The following is a 24673-nucleotide window of genomic DNA, read 5'->3' as shown; positions in this document are numbered from 1 at the left end:
CTCCGAATATGGCCATGTAACATGTCTAAGATCATGGAATTGCCCCCTCTATGCCATCCTGGCATTGTTGGCACAATTCGATGATCCCAGTGGTCTGTAGCACAGACCCTGGTACTGCCAAACTGCCTTTTCTGGGGTTTCACTGCAGCTGCTGCTGCTGCCATCCCCTCAGACAGGCTTCTGCCCCCCTGGGGTCAAGCCAGGCTTGTCCCAGGATGGCAGAACAAAGGACTTCCTCTGAGAGAGGGTGTTACACCCTCTCCCTTTGGAAAATGGTGTGAAGGCAGGGGAGGAGTAGCCTCCCCCAGCCTCTGGAAATGCTTTGTGCCCAATGTGCCCAATTCTGCATAAGCCAGTCTACACCGGTTCAGGGACCCCTTAGCCCTGCTCTGGCGCGAAACTGGACAAAGGAAAGGGGAGTGACCACTCCCCTGACCTGCACCTCCCCTGGGAGGTGTCCAGAGCTCCTCCAGTGTGCTCCAGACCTCTGCCATCTTGGAAACAGAGGTGCTGCTGGCACACTGGACTGCTCTGAGTGGCCAGTGCCACCAGGTGACGTCAGAGACTCCTTCTGATAGGCTCCTTCAGGTGTTAGTAGCCTATCCTCGCTCCTAGGTAGCCAAGCCCTCTTTTCTGGCTATTTAGAGTCTCTGATTCTGGGGAAACTTTAGATAACGAATGCAAGAGCTCATCCGAGTTCCTCTGCATCTCTCTCTTCACCTTCTGCCAAGGAATCGACTTCTGACCGTGCTGGAAGCCTGCAAACCTGCAACATAGTTGCAAAGACGACTACTGCAACTCTGTAACGCTGATCCTGCCGCCTTCTCGACTGTTTTCCTGCTTGTGCATGCTGTGGGGGTTGTCTGCCTCCTCTCTGCACCAGAAGCTCCGAAGAAATCTCCCGTGGGTCGACGGAATCTTCCCCCTGCAACCGCAGGCATCAAAAAGCTGCATTACCGGTCCCTTGGGTCTCCTCTCAGCACGACGAGCGAGGGTCCACGGCACTCTAACCTGCATTGCACGACTTTCTAAGCTGGTCTCCGGCGACGTGGGACTCCTTTGTGTGACTTCGGGTGAGCACCATTTCACGCATCCTCGTAGTGCCTGTTTCTGGCACTTCTCCGGGTGCTACCTGCTGCTGAGAGGGCTCCTTGTCTTGCTCGACGTCCCCTCTCTCTCCTGGTCCAATTTGCGACCTCCTGGTCCCTCCAGGGCCACAGCAGCGTCCAAAAACGCTAACCGCACGATTTGCAGCTAGCAAGGCTTGTTGGCGTTCTTTCGGCGGGAAAACACTTCTGCACGACTCTCCACGGCGAGAGGGATCCGTCCACCAAAGGGGAAGTCTCTAGCCCTTTTCGTTCCTGCAGAAACCTCAGCTTCTTCTGTCCAGTAGAAGCTTCTTTGCATCCACAGCTGGCATTTCCTGGGCATATGCCCATCTCCGACTTGCTTGTGACTTTTGGACTTGGTCCCCTTGTTCCACAGGTACCCTAGATTGGAAATCCACAGTTGTTGCATTGTTGGTTTGTGTCTTTCCTGCATTATTCCTCTAACACGACTTCTTTGTCCTTAGGGGAACTTTAGTGCACTTTGCACTCACTTTTCAGGGTCTTGGGGAGGGTTATTTTTCTAACTCTCACTATTTTCTAATAGTCTCAGCGACCCTCTACAAGGGTCACATAGGTTTGGGGTCCATTCGTGGTTCGCATTCCACTTTTGGAGTATATGGTTTGTGTTGCCCCTATCCCTATGTTTCCCCATTGCATCCTATTGTAACTATACATTGTTTGCACTGTTTTCTAAGACTATACTGCATATTTTTGCTATTGTGTAAATATATCTTGTGTGTTTTTCCTATCCTCTCACTGAGGGTACACTCTAAGATACTTTGGCATATTGTCATAAAAATAAAGTACCTTTATTTTTAGTATAACTGTGTATTGTGTTTTCTTATGATATTGTGCATATGACACTAAGTGGTACTGTAGTAGCTTCACACGTCTCCTAGTTCAGCCTAAGCTGCTCTGCTAAGCTACCATTATCTATCAGCCTAAGCTGCTAGACACCCTATACACTAATAAGGGATAACTGGGCCTGGTGCAAGGTGCAAGTACCCCTTGGTACTCACTACAAGCCAGTCCAGCCTCCTACAGTCGCCAGGTCTGCCATTCAGGAGAGTGCTCAACCCACCAGATCCTGTGGCATCGGAATGCACTTCGGCTCCAGCCAGGCCCAAACCTCTTCCACTTCGGTGACTAAATGGGCAGCATTGTCTGCAGTAGTTCAGAGGCGGGCTGGAAGTAGAAGGTCATATTTGAAGTTGAGGTGCCTTAGGTGTTTATTGGCTGCCAGGAAAGTCTTGAATTGGTACTGGACCAACGTGATGTAGTACAGATAAATGTTTACTGGGGTGTTCTCAATCCACCAGAATATGTGACTGTGAGAATATTTGGCCTTATCTCCGAAGTTGAGCAAGCAAGCCACAATAGGACTGCAAATGCAAAAACAAAAACAAATGCAAAAACAAAATGCGAAACAAATTTGTGTTTGTTTGCACAATAGGTCTGGGCTGCACTCTGGGGTCTAGGTGTCGCCCTGGGACCCTGTATGCCATCTCCACAGAGAACAATGTTGATACCTCACCTCCCACTACCTCTGAGGATAGCCACCCCTCCACAAATAGTTCTGTTGTGGGTCCCTTTGCTCTCTCAGGCACTCCCACCAGTTGAACATTGTTGCGGCGGCAGCACCCCTTGGCGTCCTCCATCCTAGCCAACAGAACTTCCATCTTCCCTTGTAGCTGGGACAGCCTGTCCTTGTGTGCCGTCAAGTTGGCGTAGTCTACCTTCAAGAGGCCCACATCTATTACTACTGCCTCAATCTTTAGCTCGAATGTCTCCTTGCTGTCACAGATAGCTGCCAGGGTTCTGGCTGTGTGGGTCTTCAGATCTGTCTCCTTCTGCACCCAGGGATGGTTCTCCGCGGGCGTATCTTCCCTAGCCTGCCCAAGCCTCCTTGCTTGTTGCAGACCATTATTGGGGCCTGTTTTTGCAGGTCTGTAATCTTCTATCAGCCCCTCAGGTAGTGGCGCCATACCGCGTGGCCCCGTAGGCACCACTCTTTATTGGTCCCCACTGGAAACCAGGTGTAGAGGGTCCCTGGACAGGGCAGCTCCATCACCTCACTTGGTCCCTTGCACCAGCCACGGGTGTCTGATTCAGCAGCACCTCCGCCGTTGCCCCCAGGCCTAGGGCCCAGGAACCGCTCTAACGCGGAGCTCTCTCTCAGCACCCCTGGTCTTGGGTACATCTCAGTGAAGCCGCAGTGCAGGGAGTCAGGGCACTCACCAGCCTCCTTAGGGCCTCTGCTGCCCCTTTCAGGACCTCTGCAGCCCCTCCGTACGATCGGCTGGATAGGGCCGACCCGGGCCAACATCACGCGGGTCAACACTACCTTGCGGCGTAGCTCGCCGAGCGTAGACGCCATCTTTTGTATCTGCTTCTTGGGCCACGGCACCCAAGCTGCCCCCTTCAGAGTCCCCTCTAGGGCTGATTTGCACATTAACTGTCTCTTGTGGCCCCAGGTTTCCTGCCCTGCTCCACAGGGCTCCAGGGTTTGGTCAGGCAGTTTAGGATATATGCATCAGGGTATCAGCTGCGTTGGAGCTTCAGGTTACATGTCCACCTCCCTTGCCTCCATGGCCATGCCCATGACCCCTTTTTATTGTTCTTTGAATGAAACTTAAATGGTGTAAGAATCAAACCCTTTGCATAACTGTGCGTTCAACCGCATCAACAGCTCCTTCGATCATCAACAGCTCCTTCGAGTCTGCCACCTTCCCGGAGAGCTGGAAACACAACACCCTCCTCAAAAACCCCAAGGCGGACCCAAGGGACCTCAAGAACTTCTGGCCTATCTCCCTGCTCTCCTTCCTGGCAGAAGTCATTGAGAAGGCTGTCAACAGACAACTGACCCACTTCCTCGAGGAGAACAGCACCCTGGACCCTTCCCAATCCGGATTCCGCAGCAACCACAGTACTGAAACTGCCTTCATCGCCGCCACCGACGACATCAGAACCATACCGGACAACGGCAAAACCGCGGCCCTCATCCACCTGGACCTCTCAGCCGCATGCAACACCGTCTGCCACCACACCCTACGCACACGCCTCAGCAAAGCAGGAACCCGTGACAGAGCCTTGGACTGGGTCACCTCCTTTCTCACCGGCAGAACCCAGAAAGCCCACCTCCCCATTCCACTCTGAAGCCACCAAAATCATCTGCAGCGTACCCCAGGGTTCGTCCCTCAGCCCGACCCTCTCCAAAGTCTACATGGTCCAGCTTGCTAACATCACTCGATCTCACAACCTCAACATCATCTCATACGCCGATACCAAGCTGATCCTCTCCCTCACTAAGGACTCTGCCAAGACCAACCTCCACGAAGGAATGACGTCCATTGCTGAATGGATGAAGAACAGCTGCCTCAAACTCAATTCCGAGAAGACAGAAGTCCACTCACGCAACCTAGGATTCATCTTGGACTCTTCATTATCCATGACCCAGTAAGTCAACACCATCTCCTCCTCCTGCTTCAACACCCACTGCATGCTCTGAAAGATTTACAAATGGATCCCCACCGAAACTGGAAGAACAGTCACCCAAGCCCTCGTAAGCAGCAAACTGGACTACAGCAATGCCCTCTATGCAGGAACTATGGCCAAAATCCAGAAGAGGCAGCAACGCATCCAGAACGCCTCCGCACGCCTCATCCTGGACATCCCCTGCCACTGCCAAATCATAAGCCATCTGAAAGACCTGCACTGGCTCCCCATCAACAAGAGAATCACCTTCGAATTCCTCACCCACGCTCACAAAGCACTGAACAACACCGGACCAGAGTACCTCAACAGACGGCTCTCCTTCTACACCCCAATCTGGCAACTCCGCTCCGTCGACCTCGCAACCGTCCCACGCATCCGCAGAACTACATACGGTGGTAGATCATTCTCGCATCTCGTTGCCAAGGCGTGGAACACTCTTCCCACCCACCTGCGTCAGACCAAAGACCTCCTTCCTTCAGGAGACTTCACAAGACTTGGCTGTTTGAGCAGTAGCAGCACCCCACCTCGCCGCCCCCCCCCAACACAACGGCTTGAGACCCTCCCGGGTGAGTAGTCCGCTTTACAAAGTCCTTGATTGATTGATTGCAGCTGCAATTTCAAATACATATATTTAAATAAAAATGCTAAACTCTAAAAGCAAATAAATGCTCTGCAAAATGGTATCTCCTTAACATCTGGAGTGCAATGGACCTGAATCCCACAACACAAATATGGTGGACATTGGGACTAAAGGTTGCCAAGCATAACACTGTGAGAACATGGAGGGCAGACGAGCCACCATGTTTGCTGGACTGGAAGCACAACATGGATTGGTGTATGTTGGCTGAGAGGGTGGTTTATAAGGTACATGGTTTCCCCCCAAAATAGATGAAAATCCAGGGGGCACAAAACACCTACAGGAGCACTGTATATGATGATTTTGTTTCTTCTAGGCTGTCAATGCGCCAACATGCTATGTACCTGCATTTTATTAAACTGCCAATAAAAAAATAAAAACAGAAAAGCCAATAAATGTTGCAGAAGTGTCAAAGTTCACTCCAACTGCAGCACTGAGGAATGTTTTATTTTATTTAATGTAGTATTAAATAAGAAACATAAAACATTAGCTTTCATATTTACATGTACACATTTTCACTACACAACAAAAAGGCAATAGATGGAAATGCTTGGCTTAATATGGACCACTATTATCATTTCATTTTTTCATTAAAGACCTCAGCCATTTTCAGCAAGTGTATTGACACCTGTATTTGGCCACTGATTCCATTTACTGACTCTATTTTGTGCTTAGCTTAGCTACCAGCACATCGTCACATTCGCAGCCACCAGCTCAATTTTGATTACAGACTCCACTTTGTATCTGACTTAGTTTCGCTGCCACGTTAGAGGTGCAAGTATTTTTTCGTGCACAACATGTTATGCAATGTGTTTTTCGCTTATGTTTTTACTCTACGTGTCTGCGTGTTCTTTCTCATCAAGGGCTAAGCCATAACATGGGGGAGTCAGAGATGTAAGGATGTGCTAGGATGATGTTTATGGTACGGCAAGGAACGGTTTGGTTTTGGAGAAGTACCTTGGGATCTTGGCCAGTTCCAACGTGTTCCTTTCAAAACTGACCTGAAGTAGCCAGCATTTTTTAACAACAACATATGGAGTGGGAGGGGTTTTCTAGAATTCTCCTCTCTGGCTTGTTTAAGGTATATAAGAGATTGAAACCGGCTTGACCATAGAGTGGATCAGACCTCTGGCAGGACCAGGACGCTGATGCCTGTCATCTTTCCCTTGAGGGTAGGTCTCTCTTCATGGCCAACTTGGGGTTTGACAACCTGTTGCTGGCAGTAGAGATGAAGCGAATTCAACTGTGCCCCATGGTGATTATATATATATATATATATATATATATATATTTGCTGTTTATAGATTGAACCAGAGTATTCTTTGTACATGTTCCCAGTTCATTGCTGTGACCATTTTTAAACATGCACTTTCAGTTGTACACTTTTAACCTTTCCTTGCAAGCCTCACGGAGTTGTTTAATAAATGTAATTCTTAGACTAAGAGTTGCATACCAACAATTCCTTTTAGTGTGTGTTTTATCTCAGTCCGTAGTGAAGCAAAAGAGCAAGGCCATGATTTTGTTCTCCTATAATAAAGATTTATTTATTTCTTCTTAGTAAACAATGTTGTTATTGTGACTAGCAAACAATATAATGAAAATAACCATGCAATTTAACCTAAAATAAATGTACAGAACTGTCCTACACCATTAGTTTAGTCATACTACATACCACAAAACCTTTAAAATAATTTTAAAAAACAACATTGTAACAATTTTCAAAATTACATACTTCATAGTTCCTTTCATCTAAATAATCTGTCACTTGCTTTCACAGTTTCAGACATAGATAAATAATGGGAAATGAACAATATTTGAACCCAGAAGGTATGGCTAGTTGCACTCGGTTTCCATAAGCCATTCATTTCTAGTTTGCAGACATCGCAGCTGCCTCGTTTGCTAAAGACATCTTGGGGACTTTCACAAGGTTGACCAGGAGTGAATTCTGCTCATTGATTACCATTGGCTCTGTGATTTTTAACTCGCACTTTGTCTTTCCATTTGCTGGCTTTATTTGCTTTAGGCTCTCAGTTCACCCCTCCCATTGCCTAATCCGTGTTTTCTGTATTCTGCCACGAACTTGCATTCTCTTAATAGGCTGCCAAATCTTGTTCTCCTCTCTGCACATTTGCTGTGCAATCAAAGACCGATTTCAGATGTCAGGCGCAGTCTTTCAAAGGTGCTTGTTTACTTTTCTTTCTCTGACTTCAAAGTGAGCAGATTTATGTGACAATCTGGCAGGATATTGAGGGCAGGAAGGAGTTTTTTTCTAGCACACAACAACATTTAAATGAATTGTGTAAGTATTCCAGAATATACTAGAACTATAAACGCACAAATGAAGCACATTTTTGTTACTTCTGAAGTGTGTTGGAAACAAATACTTTAATATGATCAAAACAATTCATTAGAATAGGGATGCAGTTTTCACACATTTTCGTCTGTGCACTGCACAGTTTTATTAGTAAAGCTGTATGTCCGTGCAAATGTAACGGTCATTTCAATTGAAAATGTGTTGTCTGTAATGGCAGTGTGCTACCACACCATGACTACTCGACTCTAAGCCACTCCACTCTGCACCACCCTATACCACTGCACTCTACTCTAAGCCACTCTACTTTACACCACTCCAAGCCACTGTGCTCTGCACCACTTCACTCTACACCACTACACTCTACGCCACTACATGCTACCCCTCTCTACTCTATACCAATGCACTCTTCGCCTCTCTACACCACTGCACTCTTCACCACTCCAGTCTAGGCCACACCAATCTACTCTACACAACTTCACTGTATGCTACTGTACGACACTCTGCAACACTGCACTCTATGCCAATACACGCTACGCGAAACCCACTTTACTCTGTAACATGTATCAGGGGGCCGGCTGCTCCACTCCACACCACTGCACTCTATGCCACTTGATGCTACGCCTCTCTACCCTACCCTGTACCACTTTACTCTATACCACTGCACTCTTCACCACTCCAGTCTAGGCCACACCAATCTATTCTACACAAATTCACTCTACAACAGTACACGCTACGCCAAAGTGAACGGATTTATGTGAACACACTTTACTCTTAACACTCAACTCTATGCCCTGATACTCTACGCCAATCCACTGTACGCCACTCTCATCTACTCTGCACCACTGCACTCTATGCCAATGCACTCATCACTTTAATCTATGCCATTACACCCTATGCCACTCTACGCAACTGGACCTTAACCTGCACCACTCCACTCTTTGGCACTTCACTCTACTTTGAAACAATCTGCTCTACGATACTGCACCGTACACCACTATACTCCACTCTGTGCTACTCCACTTTATTCCACTGCACTCTTAACTGCTGCATTCTACGACAATGCACTCTACACAATTGAACTATATGTCATTTCACTCTATGCCACTGCACTCTACTCTGCATCACTTTACTTTATACCACTGCTTTCTATGCCACTCTATGCCACTGCACTTACGCTATACTCTGCAACACTGAACTCTCCGCCACTGAACTTTGTCACTCTACTCTGCACTTCACTCAATGAGACTATACACTACTTTCCACACTTTATGCTACTCTTCTCTGCACCACTCTCCGCCACTGCTCTCTATGCCACTCAACTCTACTCTGCACTCCACACCACTGCACTCTATGCTACTCAACTATAATCTGCAACACTCAACTGTACACCACTCCACTTTTCACCACTCTCCGCCACTCTACTCTACACCATGGCCCTCTACGCCACTGCACTCTGTGCCATTCGACTCTACTCTGCGATCTTTGCCACAGCACTCTATGCTACTCGACTCTACTCTGCGCCACTGCCCTCAGTATCACTCGACTCTGCACCACTCTACGTCACTGCACTCAGTGGCATTGCACTGCACTCTGCACCACTCCACTCCGCGCCACTCCACTCTACTGTGCACCCTCTAATTAAATCCACTGCATTCTACAACGCTGCATTGTACACCACTCAATTCCATGCCACTGCAATCTGCAACACTCTACGCCAATGCACGCTACACTAGTCCACTCTACCCTATGCCACTCCAATGTATGCCACTCTACATGACTCCACACTATGCGACTCCAATACACAACACTCCCTGCCACTCTACAACACTCTACTCCTCTCTTCCCATTCCACTCTACAATACTCCACGCCACTCTCCTCTATGCCACTAACCTTTAGCCATGCGTAACAGCAGCCAGGCTGGTCAACAACATGGCTAAAACTCGTTGGCAAGACCTGTTGGCTTTGGCAATGCTCGTTCCCAGTAGTTACGAATAGGGTACATGGCTTTTCTTGTCTCTTTTGCAACATTCATTAATAGAATTTTCAAATGCATAGGCATTAATCCCTCCTGCCAATCTGTGTCTATTTCCAGCTTATAATTAGACCCAGGCAATTCAATTAAACATTCATTATTTTCTGGACTCTGAACTGACGAGATATCATGGCAAATGATCTTAAAGTGAGGGTTAGATACTTCGGCAACACATTTGTGCAAATCTGTTCATCTTTAAAACGTTTGTTTGTGAACAATAATTAGTAATGTCTGCTCACCATATCAGGGTTTACTATACCAAGGGAACTTGCCTGGGGTTGATGATAACTCTCCGATTTTCAATGATCAGTCAAACTAAATCTATTCAACAAATACATTGTGACAGACAATTCGATAAATAGCGGCAAGTTACATCACTGGCCTTTTAATACTATTTATTTCAGATGTCTAGCTTTGGCTATTGTTTGATTCCCGGTTTGCAAATATAGCTTCTTTTATATGTATCAATAGGATATACTAGGAACGCACTGGATATCTTAAAGGGACGCTAAAGTCCCTGATGCCCTCAGAAAAAAAAATCAGCTCCCACATTATTAGGTGCTGGACATGTAGATTACAGAACATGGAATTTGTATACTTTGGACTGCGCTCAATAAGTTAACAATTCCATGCTTGAATGCCCAAAGGTACTTGCTTTTGTTGTGTTTACTTAGTCCCCATCACACCAAATGAACTGGAACTCAGCCAGTAAAAACATTTTGAAATAGCAGGTTATCATAATCATCGATGGATTAAAAAAAAGAAAAATCAAAATTTTTGAGCCATCTTTCCCGCCTTCAATGTATGTAGGATAAACATTTTTGGGCTGGCAAACAAATAACAAGAATTGGCAAAGCCAACAGCTCTGGGCTTGGGTGCCAGTCATGTTGCTTTGCCAATGTTTTTCTTTTGTCATGGTTTTTGCAAAACGTTATTGCAGAGGAAGATAACAAATCCTTGTCAATAGGAAACACTAAATAAAAGCAAAAATATATTTTTTAGTTTCAAAAAGCACACACTGCCGTAGTAGCTCCGAACACAGAAGAGAACTACCTTGTGTGTGGATGTTCTCCTTGTGAAACAGCAGAATGCCATTACGCACACAAAACGTAGCCAATGGCTGGAGTGCCCCTTTTTCCTATGTTGTGGTGGGCATCAGAAAAATGTGAATGAAACAATAACAGACCAATGAATGAAGGGTGCTGGCCCACAGCCCTTATAACTAAATATATCATACATACAATAAGAGTAAAACCAAAAGGTCTTGAATACAGCAGATCTAAAAACAAGCAACAGAAATCAGCCTTAGGAATACAAAAAAAGACAGAGATAAAGTTAAGCAACAGACAAAGAGGAGGAAGAAATCCAAAGATGTGGGGAGAGGATGAAGTCAACAAAGACAATTTCTACGGGATGTGATAAAGAGGTCTTAGTCACCTGTGCAGTTTCCCGTTCATGTTCCTCAGCAGTGGACCACACTTGTGGATCTTCATCCTTAGCGTCCATACCCCCCTTAACCGGGTGAGTGCCACAGGCAGTGTAGGTTATTGGCGCATGCCACAGGATATAAGATTCACCACCCTTCTGTGTCTCCTCTCACAGGACAAGGAGGCCTTCACAGACATGGCTGTCAACAAGACAAAGGAACAGCAATTGTTTAAAAATCCAAATATGGCATTTTCTCAATTGCCACAGATCGAACAACACCTCAGGCAAACAGTAAATACTGAAGTGCTTATGGAATTTCTGAACGCTCAGTGAGCACTGAACGTCTACGGCAAACTGATTTTAGGGGCCATATTAGAGGAAACCAACTCACCCAGTGTTGAATCCTCGGTTTCAGAACAACAGCTCTACAGCTTATATGGAATATCTCTCAAACACCTGGTGGATTGGTGTAAGATATGATTAAGCTAACAAAAGAGCATACTTGAAACAAATTTTGGAGCCAACTGAAACTCGGAGAAGACTAGAAAACATGGAGGCACCACTGAAAAACATTCCACAAGCTTTGCTTTACAAAAACTATGTATTGCATAAACTGGTAACTAGTAGCTCCATTTAGGGATATTCTTCTAGTCTAAAGACCAGCATGTACGCATGGACCAGTGCTTTAACACAACACATAGAAGAGTGAGTTAATAAATACTCATTTTGACTAAAACTCTTGCCTTACTCAAATTACAGTTTAAAAGATTATTAAACTGCATACCTCAAGTGAGAGTATTTACCACAGATTAAGGAATTGGTGTTGAGCCTACAGATTCCAGTCTGTTGCTGACACTCAGGCACAGCATAGATTACCTTAGGTCATACACATGGGAGTTTCTTACAATAGGCAATATTGTATTGTTAAGAAGGGCACCAGCACACTGCTCAAGGAGGTAGAAGACTCCACGTTCATTGCTATGCCCCAATATTTGTCAAAATCCTTTTCAGACCCAATATCATCGAACAGATCTCAGCCCACTATCCCTTTCGCCCACGTATGGGTTGCAAATGATTTGAAACATACAGTGATTACAGTGTATCATGAACCTGATAAACCCCTGAAATTGATTGTTGTGCATAAGATGACTAGTAACCCAGAGGTTTAGCCCCATCAGGTGAAATGTGTATGTTTGAAATTGTTAATCTACTTCAACTATTGTGTCTGAGAGTTCAGCATAATTGCATCTCTGTAATTAGAGCGTATATTGTAGAGGCTATAAGACACAGTCCGCAAGGGTCAAATTATGATTTTATCTCTATTTTTCTTATCGATAAGTTGCTAGTGACCAATCTCATTGACTTTAAACTGCACACCTGTTATCTCAGGAACCCTCAAGGGGTGGTAATTAGGCTAAAACTATCTCCGGCTGATATCACAACACCTATAATTTCCAGGGAGATAGTAGGTAGGAAGTTTGATCTCGGACAATCACATGTCCTTGCTTTGGCTGATAGCAATTCCCCTCACCTGACTGCTATTGACTGACTAGCCACTGAATCATGTGCTACAATCATACCAGTATTCCCTGTGGGGTAGGGATGGTGTGTTGGTTTGGCCTGTTGATTGCGGGAAAGGGGACAAGGCCCAGAGTTGTAGGTCTAGTACTATGGATGATAGTGCTAAGTTATCTATTATGTCTTGGAATTAGCAGGGTTGGGTAGCAAATTAATGGACCCAGAGTGGGCCACTTATGTTAATAAGCAAGCTATATGCATATTTCAGGAGACTTAGGCTTTTGCCTCAGTCTCTCTGGATGGATTTTTATGTAATTATGTGGAGGCCCAGCTCGCTGCTGGGGGCAGCGATTAGGCTAAGGGAGGCGTTTTGATACTGATAAATAAGAAATTGCAGTGTACTCACTCAGCCCTAAAAATAGACTCACCTGATTTACTAGGCATTCAGCTGGAATTCAAGCGAGGCTTTAGGCTTGTAATAATTAACATATATGCTAGATCACTGTCACAGGTGTAGACTCTCAGACCTTGGCCCAGATGATTGAATTCATAGATACATTGCATTATTCTTTTAATTTAGTAGCCACTGGTGATATTAATTGTTCATTTGAACACTCTTCTAAAGCAGCGATTTGACTGTTGAAGAGGATGAATATTGGGGTATACCACGATTGATCGGAAAACGACTGCCTATTTGTTCTCGTGCCGCCTTTAATTAACAGGGCTGTGTCTTATGCAAGGGCTTAGGCCTTGTAATGGTCTTACGCATTCAGATCAATGTAATGCTCCTACCTTTAGGCGAGGCCAGTCGACTAGTGTCATTGATTATTTTTTAGTAGATGTAAGATTGTGGCCTATGCTGGAAGGTATGAGGGTTGATTTTCACCATGATAGCGATCATAATTCTTTACTTCTTACTTTGCATAGCAATGTATTTTTGAGATCACAGGATAACCACTTTACTTTGGTGCCCAAGCCATTAGTGGCAAATGATTATAAACGTGATACCTGGCCGAAAGTGAAGTCAAACCCTTATTTGTATAAGGAGATTTATAATTTGTTTATTGATGCCTTATCTAATTATGAGGAGCATGAGGTTGGAAATATTGCAGTCCTCAGCATTCATGAGACCTTCGTTCTTAAATTTATAGGGCATTTTTATAGTAAGACTATTACCAAGTGGACTGTCTCCACACACAAAAACGTGGTTTAACAATGATTGCTCAAAGGCTATATCAGCGCTAAAGTTAGGTGTCGTGTCTCGATCACAGGGGAAGATTAGGGCGGCCATATGTGCATATAATAAGGACATAGCGCAGGTGAAGAAAAACTGCGAGATACCATTTGGAAGAATTTGCTTGAAGCATCTAGTTTAAATAATAATAGGACTTTCTAGAAGTTACTCTCCCAAAGTCATAATGAGGGCAGGAGCTTCAATCATAATCATATCCAACTGCAGAGTTGGGTTGATCGTTTTTCCAATCTTTATGCTCTATCCAGTGATACATCTAGTTCTCCCTTGAGGCAGCTCAAACTTAACCCCTTGTTAGGAGGGTCTGGGGCGGGCATTAATAGTCCTGATGACTGCATTGTTTTTAACTTGGGAAAAACTAGTGCTGCAATTGCCTCTTTGGAATCTTTCAAAGTTCCTGGACCAGAGAAAATACCAGGGGATTTAGATAAATCTGAGCTGGTTATCTGGTCCAGTTACATCAATATGATATGCAATGCTATAGCACCCAGAGGCCCTATCCCGGGTACCTGGAAGGGAGCTGAAATAAGACCCATTTACAATAAAGGTGAAGTGAGCTCCCCTGCTAATTATAGACCTATCAACCTTATCAATAATCTACAAAAATAATTGCAAAGCAGGTTTTGGATAGGTTGTTAGAGTGGGGTGATGCTAATCATGTGCTGTTTCCCCTTCAAGTGTCGACCCAAAACTAGTACTGTGGACCAAGTCTTCCGGTTGGCTCTTTTATAAAGGCAGTATGTATTTCTCACCAAACAAAGTCTGCATGTCACTTTCGTGGCCCTTCGGTCCGCATTTCATTTGTTTCCTAGACGGAAATTATGGGAGGTTTTAGATAAAGAGGGTATACCCAGGAACATAATTCATCTTTCAGTGCAGCTTCATGAAGGTACCTACGCTCCGGTGGAATGGGGCAATCGGGGAGAATTAACTGACCATATCCCTATACAGCAGAGTGTTCGTCAAGGTCGCGTCCTGGCACCGTCATTATTTACTTTATAGATAAACAATGTGGTTCAAACCTTGTCTTCTTGCCAAAACAAGACCCTCACTTTAAATGTTCAAAAAATCCCCATATCACTTTTTGCGGATGATTCTCTCCTTATTTCCAAGACACCGAAAGGACTACAGATTCTTGTCAATAGGTTTATAGCTTTTTGTGCAGACCGCGGGCTAGAACTAAATGTCAGCAAAATGAAATTGATGGTGCTCAGTTCTGGGCCAGCCAAGAGATGCATAGTTTTTGTAGACGGTGTTCCCTTGAATAGGGGTGCCTCCACAGATTGTCTTGGTATCAGGATCTCAAAAAATGTTAATTGGGAGGATCAGATTAGTAAGCGTTTGTTTCTCCTACAACACAGGTCAGGTGCTATCTTAAGCTTGTATAAGAGTACCAGCATGAGAGTGGTATCTCCGACCCTAAAGATTTATCTTGCAAAGCACAAAATGCTGCTGCCTATGGTGCAGGGGTGTGTGGCTACTTGAAGGTTCATAAACTGTCTGTGAGAGAAAATAGCTTTGTTAGAGCATTACATACTTGCCCAGGCATTACTCCTCTGGTTCCCATCTGTCTTGGTCTTAAATTAATTTTAGATATGCTAGTTTTAAAACCTCTGTTATACTGGGTAAGAATATGGTCCACTTCGGAACTTAGTATTTACAGGAATTCACTTCTTGAATTTTAAAAAGACCTAACATAGCCTCCATCCCATGGTTTAAGCATGTGTCAAACTGGTTCTGTATCCTGGGTCTTTGGAGTTTTTGGGAGAACACCATGGGTTTAAGGAAAGCCCAGATGCAATCCCTGAAATCAGCTTATTGGGCTGATGTTAGGAACAACCATCTTTTTGCTGCAATTCAGAGGTGGTTGACCAATCAATATCCTGATCTTAAGTCCTTTTTAGAAATTATCCCTAAACCCCTTGCCAAGAGCTTGTATATTCGTTTTCATTATGGGTGTTTGCCACTAATGTCTTTGAAAAGTTGCCGGAGGGCAACATCTGTATTGAACATATGCCCGGTCTGTGGTGCAGCTCCTCAGTCAATTGAACATTTTTAGTTTTTCTGTATAGCTTATGCTATTTACTGGCGCGAGTGGATACTTCCTATCTGCTGCAGCCTGGGCATCAGACAATATGTTACTGATCTCAGGATCTCAAAATGTGATACTTCTATTTTTATGGTGCAGACAGTAGGCAAGTTTTTTGTGGCTGCATGGCACATACGCACCCGTTTTTTAAAAAGAATGTCAATGAATTATGTTTAACAATCTGTGCTAATTATGCATGCTCAGTGGCTTGGGTTTCAGGGATTGGTTGATTTTATTGTTGTTAGCATTTTACATAGGTTTTTATCTCTTGTATTTATTAATGTAAATTTATATGGAATATTTTGTTTTGTTCACTTTGATGGTTTCTTGATGAACGAATAAAGCTCTGCATGATGATGATGATGATGATGATGAATAAAGACCATCCAATTTTAGTGTACATGAAACTGGGTTAATCCAGGTTAAACAATTGCTCAAAAGCAAAGCAGAGTGGCAGAATACTTTTTTATGGGTGACAAAACATTGGTGATGAACTCAACCCCTTGCATCTACCTTACATCTACCTTGAGATATACTTGTTCATTCTTTCAATGTGTGAAAACTCAACAATTTATGGGATGCTCACTAAGAATGAAACCCATTCAGAAAATGCACCACAACATAAGTCCACACCAAAGTGGCTACTTCTAACCTAATAAAACATTAACAACTAAAACCACAATCTGCGTCCTGGCATGACTAACCCACAGCAAGAGAACAGTTTGTACTGCCTCCTTAAAGATTATATAAATTGCCCGTATGATGCCAGCAGAATGGAGCAGCAGAATACAGAATATGCAGGAAGAGCATTATCACATGTGGAAGATTGTGGGCCAACAGATATATCAGGAGAGGTGATGTGGTCGACAATAGGGAGCAGCACAGTCATGGGCCTGTATCAGGAAGATGCAGATAAACTCCAAAAAAGGCAAATTCATAGGTCCACAGACATTAAGGGCCTCATTACGAACCTGGCAGTCTCATGACCGCCAGGTTCACGGATGGCGGAGCACTTTAAGAAAAGAAGTTTAGTAGAACAGCACCTATTTTTTGTGAGTCACTCAGCCTGCTTGCTTAATGACTGGTCAAAAAGTAACAGCACTAAACATGGCGACTGCAGAGACTAATTATTATTATGCACCTGATCCCAGTGTTAGGTAAAATAGAAGAATCTAATACAGTCTGTTCGGCACCCTTCTGATGACCTGATGTTTCCATCATTGTCCTCCTGGAGTTTCAAGTTTATCTACACCGAACACAGGAGCACGTCTAAACCATATTACTAAAACAAAGGAAATATGTCTATAAGATGTTAGATTTCATCTTATTTTTTAGTGGCAACGTATTTACAGAATCTGATTTTCTGATCTTTCAAAAATACCAAAAAACCTGGCTTTTCCGACAAGGGCACTGCATACATTACTTTCCTGGTGACCTAAACTTCTTTCACCTATACATTGGCAAGAAACATCTTGGTGAACGTGCGCTTTATCAAGATAAACTAACTTAGCAGCAAAACCTTTTTGTTAGATTAAATAGCCCACATACAATGTAATTGTAAAGTGTCAACAGGTATATCTTTTATTTTATTGATTATAAGTAAGGCTCGCAGTTTCCATTTTTTTCTTATTTTTATTCAGACATGCACAAAATCATCTAAGTGTTTATTTTTAAATATGGAAAAATGCAGAATATCGGTCTTCCTTTGAACTTTATTTGACACTGTCAAGCCTGTTAAACCAACAGCTGTGCAGACTGACATGCAAAAGAGTTAAAAAACAAAACAAAAGGGTCGTCTTTTCCTACTGACGCTTTAAACATCTTTAATATGCCTCTGTGCTAAATTGGGGTGATGTAAGTGTATTGCTTAGGAGAGATGCATTATATATAGCTTCTTATAGCACCAACACTGAAACGACATCCAACTGCAAATATACCGCAATCAGTTAAATAAATGTGGTCAAATCTAGTTTCATGTGAATTAATATAGAGAAACAGTGATACATCTATAAGTATAGATAAGTTACAGACAGAAATGTCTATAAGATAAATTATATTATAATGGAAGCCCTAATTAAAAATCAGCATTTGACTGTGAAGATCGACTTACACTCTGATATGCCAAACGGTGTTTAGGCCATAATATCTGAAATCCACAAAGACACTTGGCCTAAAGTTCTTATAGATTTTGATGGTAGCCTCTCACAAAAGATACCAACAAAAATGGCTTACGACAAAGGTGTGTACTGTAGGGTGACCACCTAGCATTGAAGCAAATTCTGGACAAGACTGTAAAAAATTCAGGACAAAGGGTCAAAATTCAGGACAAAAATTGAAGAACAAACGTCAGTTTTATAGACACACACAAGAGAGGCCATGCCTCACTATGTTGACAGTGCATTTATTTACTGTTTTTTAACATAGCACTACTTATTCACTGTGGTCTTTTTGTGAATGCCTCCTGGTATGCTAAATTCAGGTGTCACATTACGTCCTTGATCAGTAGCGTAGGCCAATCACCAAGTCCATCACCCCTACCCAAATCTAATGATTCTTTCTTGAAGAGAAAGTAACAGCAACATTTTGATTATGTTTCTGAACATTTTAAAACCCCTGGCAAACAGTTTGGGAAACATTAAGGTAATAAAGCTCATGCTAGTTTAAACAAATTTAACAAAAACATCTGGCTTACCCCAACCGCCCATGGACTTTCAACCTAAATTGTTATTAAAGAGGCAGGCAAGATGAGGGCGTGGCCAAGATAGCGACGTGAAAGGACGCTCTAAAGTGAGCTCCGTCCACAGCTGACAAAAGATCCTGATAAAGCAACGAAATCCCAGATATTGCACATGAAAACTGCTGTAAATGAGTGCAATACGGAAAACACAATAAGTAAGACCGTACAACGGAAACCCACGACACAGTGAGTGCAAACCGGACGACCCGCAAAGGAGCCGAGGCGGCGCCCACACGCGGGCCTACTCGAATCGGGAGAAATCCGGCCGCCGGAGCAGGACGAGACGGAGGTGAGGAGCGCACGACCCCGAGACATATATCGGGGCCCTGACTTGCACCACTACCAACGCCGAGACCACTTGCGGAGCTAGGCCCTGGGCGAGCGGAAACACTTATCGACGTGGGCTCAAAATCGCTTAAACAGGGACGTGATCGATGGGGTGGTACGGAGCAAAGGGCCTAAAGAAATGATGGAGGTGAGATCGAACCCTGCTGAAACCCGTAGACGACACTGACATCGGTAGACGTGCGCAATAAGCACTAATGCTTAAATCAACCCGATAAATCGGACGAGGCACACGGCGCGGCGCCGATACACTATAGTTGCGCATTTCTGCAGTTCATCTACGGCCGACACGGAGAGGCTCACTAGTGTGGAAGTTAACGAGGGGCACGGGACGGATGTCACAGGATAGACACGGCTGAGAGGGGAGCTGGGTGACCCGCGGGGTGACCGCTGCATGCACGCGCAAAGTAGCGGGGATCTCGACTTCATCTAGCCCCAAAATCGAACTATAAAATCAAGACCACCGGATAGAACGACGTTGTTGATCAACGGTCCCGAGACGGGTTGGTACCGCGGAGGACAATCTGCATAAATTTTAAATCTGATACACTTGAACTTAAGGTTAATATAAAAATGGTGAAACCGAAAGCACAAAAAACACAAACTGAAACTGGACCCTCATCAGCCTCAGAAATGGACATAGAACCTCACCCAAATGTCCTACACAGAGTAACAGAGACCCTAGCCGCCCACTCCGTGCAAATGGAAAAGGTACTCCTAGCAATACTTGACACTAAAACATCGTTAGAAGGAAAAATAGACACTGTAGTGGCTGAAGTCAACACGCTTCGAATGGAACAACGAAAACTCACAGAAAGGGTCGCAACAACTGAAATAACCCTTAAATCGACGCAACCAGACATAACAGACCTAAAACAACGGCTTCAACAACAGGAAACTGAAATACTACGCCTAAACAAACGAGCTGACGAGGCGGAAGGACACTCTCGCCGCAATAATGTGAGATTCCTCGGTTTCCCGGAGAAGATCGAACTCCCAAACGCAGAACTATTCCTGGAGAGCTGGCTTAGTGAAAACATATTTACAAACGACCCCCCACCACTACTAATAGTGGAATGAGCACACCGAGTTCCAGGGGGCCCTCCCCGTCCGGGAGCCCCACCAAGACCACTAATTGCGAGACTTCTCAACTACAGAGACAGGGACCAGATACTAAGAAACTTCCGCACAACAGGTCCAATTGATATAGAGAATACAAAAATCACGGCCTACCAAGACTACACAGCTGAAGTCCAACGCAAACGCGCTACCTTCAACACAGCAAAACAAATATTGAGAGATAAAAACTATTCATACTTATTGATGTACCCAGCTAAACTGCGGGTAGTGGACGGTGAAAGGTCGCATATATTCCCAACATCAGAAGATGCATGGACTTGGATACACGCGAAAGGACTGATAGACCCTACAGCTGAGACCCGAAAACAAAAAGAGTGGCTGACTCCACAACCGCAACGCAAAAGAAAATCTACACGTAAGACAGAATCGGGTCCAACAAAATCGCAAGTAGAGGCGGAACAACTCCAAGTCTTAAAACTGGCGAACAGGTTTTCATCCATTCAACCACGATCCAGCCAAGACACAAACAATTCAGATTCAGACTCAACGAACAGTCAACAAGGCCTAACTGCGTTGGCACTCACCGCGGGACCAACGTTTACCCCACGCTCGCCGGACGACCTCTAACTCTGTAATAGTGAGACTTCCTTAGTGCGCACTCGAGAACTCAAGGAACAAAAGCAGTACAATGGAAATATCACAGAAACTCTTCCCCCAAAAATCAAGTAAGCCTGGAGCAACAACCAGACTTGACAAAAATAGAACACGTGAGGGGATGCAAGTACAAACAACCGGGCTGGAAATCGGAGACACTTTGGGAAACAGAACAACGCCCCTGCCCCCAACCCAATGGGTAACCGAAAGGACCTTGCAGTAGCAAATGTAAAAAGTTGCACCAGTTGTGCCTTGCAGCCCCCAGTAAGATTAACCAATGTAAGTTCTACTCTCTCTTTTACTTTTATTCTCTCCCACAAGATGCTTAATATCCCACACAAAGGAGATTTGGGGCGTGGCGTGTGTAACGGCCTGGGACCCGGGACACGTGAAACATACTATACTAAGCAATCCACACAAAATGACGGTATATAATATAGTAACCTGGAATGTTTGGGGAGTAGCAAATATGTCTAAAAGACATAAGATACACTCATACCTTAAACGAGACAAAATACATATAGCTATCCTACAAGAGACGCATGCCACAGCACATGAACTGCGTGAAATAGACAAAAAATGGTCGGGAATAACACACGGAACCAAAACCTCGACATATGCGAAGGGAGTATTAATATGGATAGCTCCGGGTGTACCGTACACAATCAAAAATGTACATACAGACACCAATGGAAGATACACTAGTCTAGATGGAGAGTTAGACGGAAAGCAACTAACGATAATTGGACTATATGCACCCAACATGGGCCAGGGAGAATTCCTCCGAACTATCACCACGCAAATCCCATATGACCCGACCATACCCACTATATGGGGAGGTGACTTTAATAGTGTAATTGAGATGTCCTTAGATAGATCACACCCCCCAATGAGAGACACCCAATGCAAGACACTGTCCTGTGCATTCAATAAATGGATACAAGAAAGAGAACTACAAGACATATGGCAACGCTTACACCCCACAGATAGAGAATACTCTTTCTACTCACCAGTACACCATCTCCATACGAGAATAGATTTATTATTATGCACTAACGGGCTAGCACATATAATACATAACGCAACATACCTTGCCAAAACCCTATCAGACCACTGCCCGCTACTAGTAACATTAAAATGGGGCAGACAAACAACATGCATACCAACATGGCGCCTACAACCCACCCTATTACGAGATCCCCCTTTCCGCGCTAAAATAGCAGAAGAAATAGAAACATACTTCGCAATTAATACAAAGACAACAACATCACGTGCTGTAGAATGGGACGGTCACAAGGTAGTTATAAGGGGCATGTGTATAGCAACGGCAGGAGGGGTCCGCCAAGCATTAAGTGCAGAACTACACGAAACAGAAAGCAAAATTCGCAACACAGAATGTGAAATGGCTCTGGGGAGAGGCAATAGTAACGAACTAGCTAACCTCAAAAATTAATGGAATGCAACCAAGACACGATTGCGTAAATTCGATCATAAACACTAGATAGCACGTCTACACTCTGAAGGTGACCGCTCTAGCAGATTGTTAGCGTGGCTAGCAAAGGGGACACAGAAAGTCACTCCCATAAACGCTATACGCCAAGACACAGGCACAATGATAAACACACAACAAGAGATTAACCACACATTCAAACAATACTATAGTACACAGCTGAACCTCCCCCACATCCGACACAACTGGCAAAGTTCTTTCATCAAGCCCCAATTAAAAGACTAAATGCAGAACAAATAACCAACCTTGATAGACCAATCGAAAGGGAAGAGATACTACAGGCATTAAAACAGCTGACACACAATAAGACTCCAGGAACAGATGGTCTCCCCATCGAATACTACCAAACTTTCACACCACAGATAATCACATCACTCCAAAATATGCTACAAGAAGCATATGAAAGAGGACAACTCACAGAAACGCAAAGGGAAGCGACAATTGTAGTCCTACACAAAAAAGGTCGTGACCCCTTAAACGTCCACTCCTACAGACCCTTATCTTTATTAAATTCAGATTATAAAATTCTGGGGAAAATCCTAGCCAATCACCTCCTGCCGCTAATGACTACCCTAATACACCCAGATCAATCTGGCTTTATACCAGGGCGAAATACCGCTATTAATATAAGAAACTTAATACGCATTATGTCCATGACTCAGGAACAGGATCAATCCAGTGTGGCGGTGTCACTGGATGTGGAAAAAGCCTTTGACACTCTGGGCTGGCCATTTCTGATGACAACATTACAAAGAATGAGATTTGGTGCTGGCTTTACACGCTGGCTGTCCATAATATACACTAACCCCAAAGCACGGATTAAAACCGGCGCAATCATCTCAGAGAAATTCGACATAGGAAGAGGAAAGCGACAAGGTTGCCCGCTATTACCACTACTATTTGCACTCGCAATAGAACCACTCGCGGCAAGACTACGCAATGAAACAGTACAATGGGGTATCCCAGATGGCGAAGAATTCCGCATAATATCACTATATGCAGACGATGCACTAATATATTTACGCAACCATACAGAATCTCTACCACATATACTACAACTACTTAACACATTCGGAGACTTATCTGGTCTGCGTGTCAACTGGTCCAAATCATGCATATTCCCCATGTGCCCGTCCCCAACACCACACGCTGAAACGTCAACTGATGATGCATTACAATGGGAACACACCACTATTAAATACTTAGGAGTCCACATCTATCATAGCGCTATAGACCTAAAGGAAGGCAGCCTGGACAGAGCCATCAGATCAATCAAAAGCTCAATACCCTTCTGGTGCTCACTACCCCTCTCACCTATGGGAAGAGTGGCTCTGGCCACAATGATAGTACTACCTCGACTTCTCTATTACTTCACAGCACTACCACTAATATTACCAAAAACACTCTTCACACAATTAACCAAACTATTAATTGAACTGATATGGGCGAATGGTCGCAGAAGGGTAGTTATTGATAAAATCTACCTCCCAATGGAAAAGGGAGGAATGGGGGTACCGCAACTCGAGCATTACTATGCAGCAGCACAGTTACATTGGATCATGACCTGGCTACAAGACCCCCCAAGTCCGGAGGGACATAAAGTGAGAACACAATTAGGGAGAACAAAGATACTAGATTGGCTCATAGGAGGGACACACACCTCATACCACAAAAACGCACTAATGACAGTTGCCGTACGCACCTGGAATCGATATGTATCTCAGGGAACCGACGCACCACAATACTCACCAAAGATTCCCCTACTAGCTATACCAGGAATAAATAAACTACACGAAACACTGTATCTAGCGTCGTGGATAACAAAAGATATACAGCAGGTCGGCGACCTATATGTAGGCGAGCAATACATAACATATACAAAATTGGCAGAGACATACAACTTAGGACCAGGGGAATTTATAACATACGGGGCAATCAAAGGACTGATACGCAAAGTATGGGGCCAAGGCAACTCAGAACCACCAACAGCCCCCGCCCTACACGAACTACTAGCAGATATTAACACGCCACCAAGTATATCTCAAATATACCACATACTACAAGCCTACCCTGCAAAAACACAAGCACAAGCCAAATCGCACTGGGATAAGGCTCTGCAAACACCTCTCACAGAGCAACAATGGACCATGGCCCTAACGACCACGCGAGAAATTTCTCGCAACGCCCGCTTCAGATACACCCAACTAAATTATTTACACCAGACATATTTAACCCCACTCCGCATAAAACGCATGTTCCCACAAGCAACATCTGAATGTCCTCGTTGCGGAACCATGGAAGCAGATTTTTGTCACATGACCTGGAGCTGCCCACCACTACTTCGTACATGGCACACTGTCACACAACAGACAAATAAATGGACGGGACTAAAGCTGAATCCTGCATATTGGGCATACGACACAGACGCAATAAAGACAGGCAAAAACATAGATGCGCAGATCTAGCGTTTAT

General features: G+C 44.3%; 1 protein-coding gene across 3 annotated transcripts in view; it reads right to left on the bottom strand.

Moving 5' to 3' along the window:
* PRDM10 (PR/SET domain 10) overlaps positions 1-24673 on the bottom strand; it is a 905887-nt gene that overhangs the window by 781952 nt on the left and 99262 nt on the right. For all 3 annotated transcript variants that reach the window (XM_069224480.1, XM_069224481.1, XM_069224482.1), the window contains exon 2: positions 11026-11215. In XM_069224480.1, coding sequence (XP_069080581.1) covers positions 11026-11094 — 69 coding nt within the window. In that variant the 5' untranslated portion in view covers positions 11095-11215. The remainder of the gene's footprint in view (positions 1-11025; positions 11216-24673) is intronic.

The sequence above is a fragment of the Pleurodeles waltl genome, chromosome 3_1, assembly GCF_031143425.1.
Source record: "Pleurodeles waltl isolate 20211129_DDA chromosome 3_1, aPleWal1.hap1.20221129, whole genome shotgun sequence".
NCBI classification, from domain to species: Eukaryota; Metazoa; Chordata; class Amphibia; order Caudata; family Salamandridae; genus Pleurodeles; species Pleurodeles waltl.
Note: the sequence above shows the minus strand (reverse complement) of the source record. Positions and strands in the feature narration are given on the sequence as shown.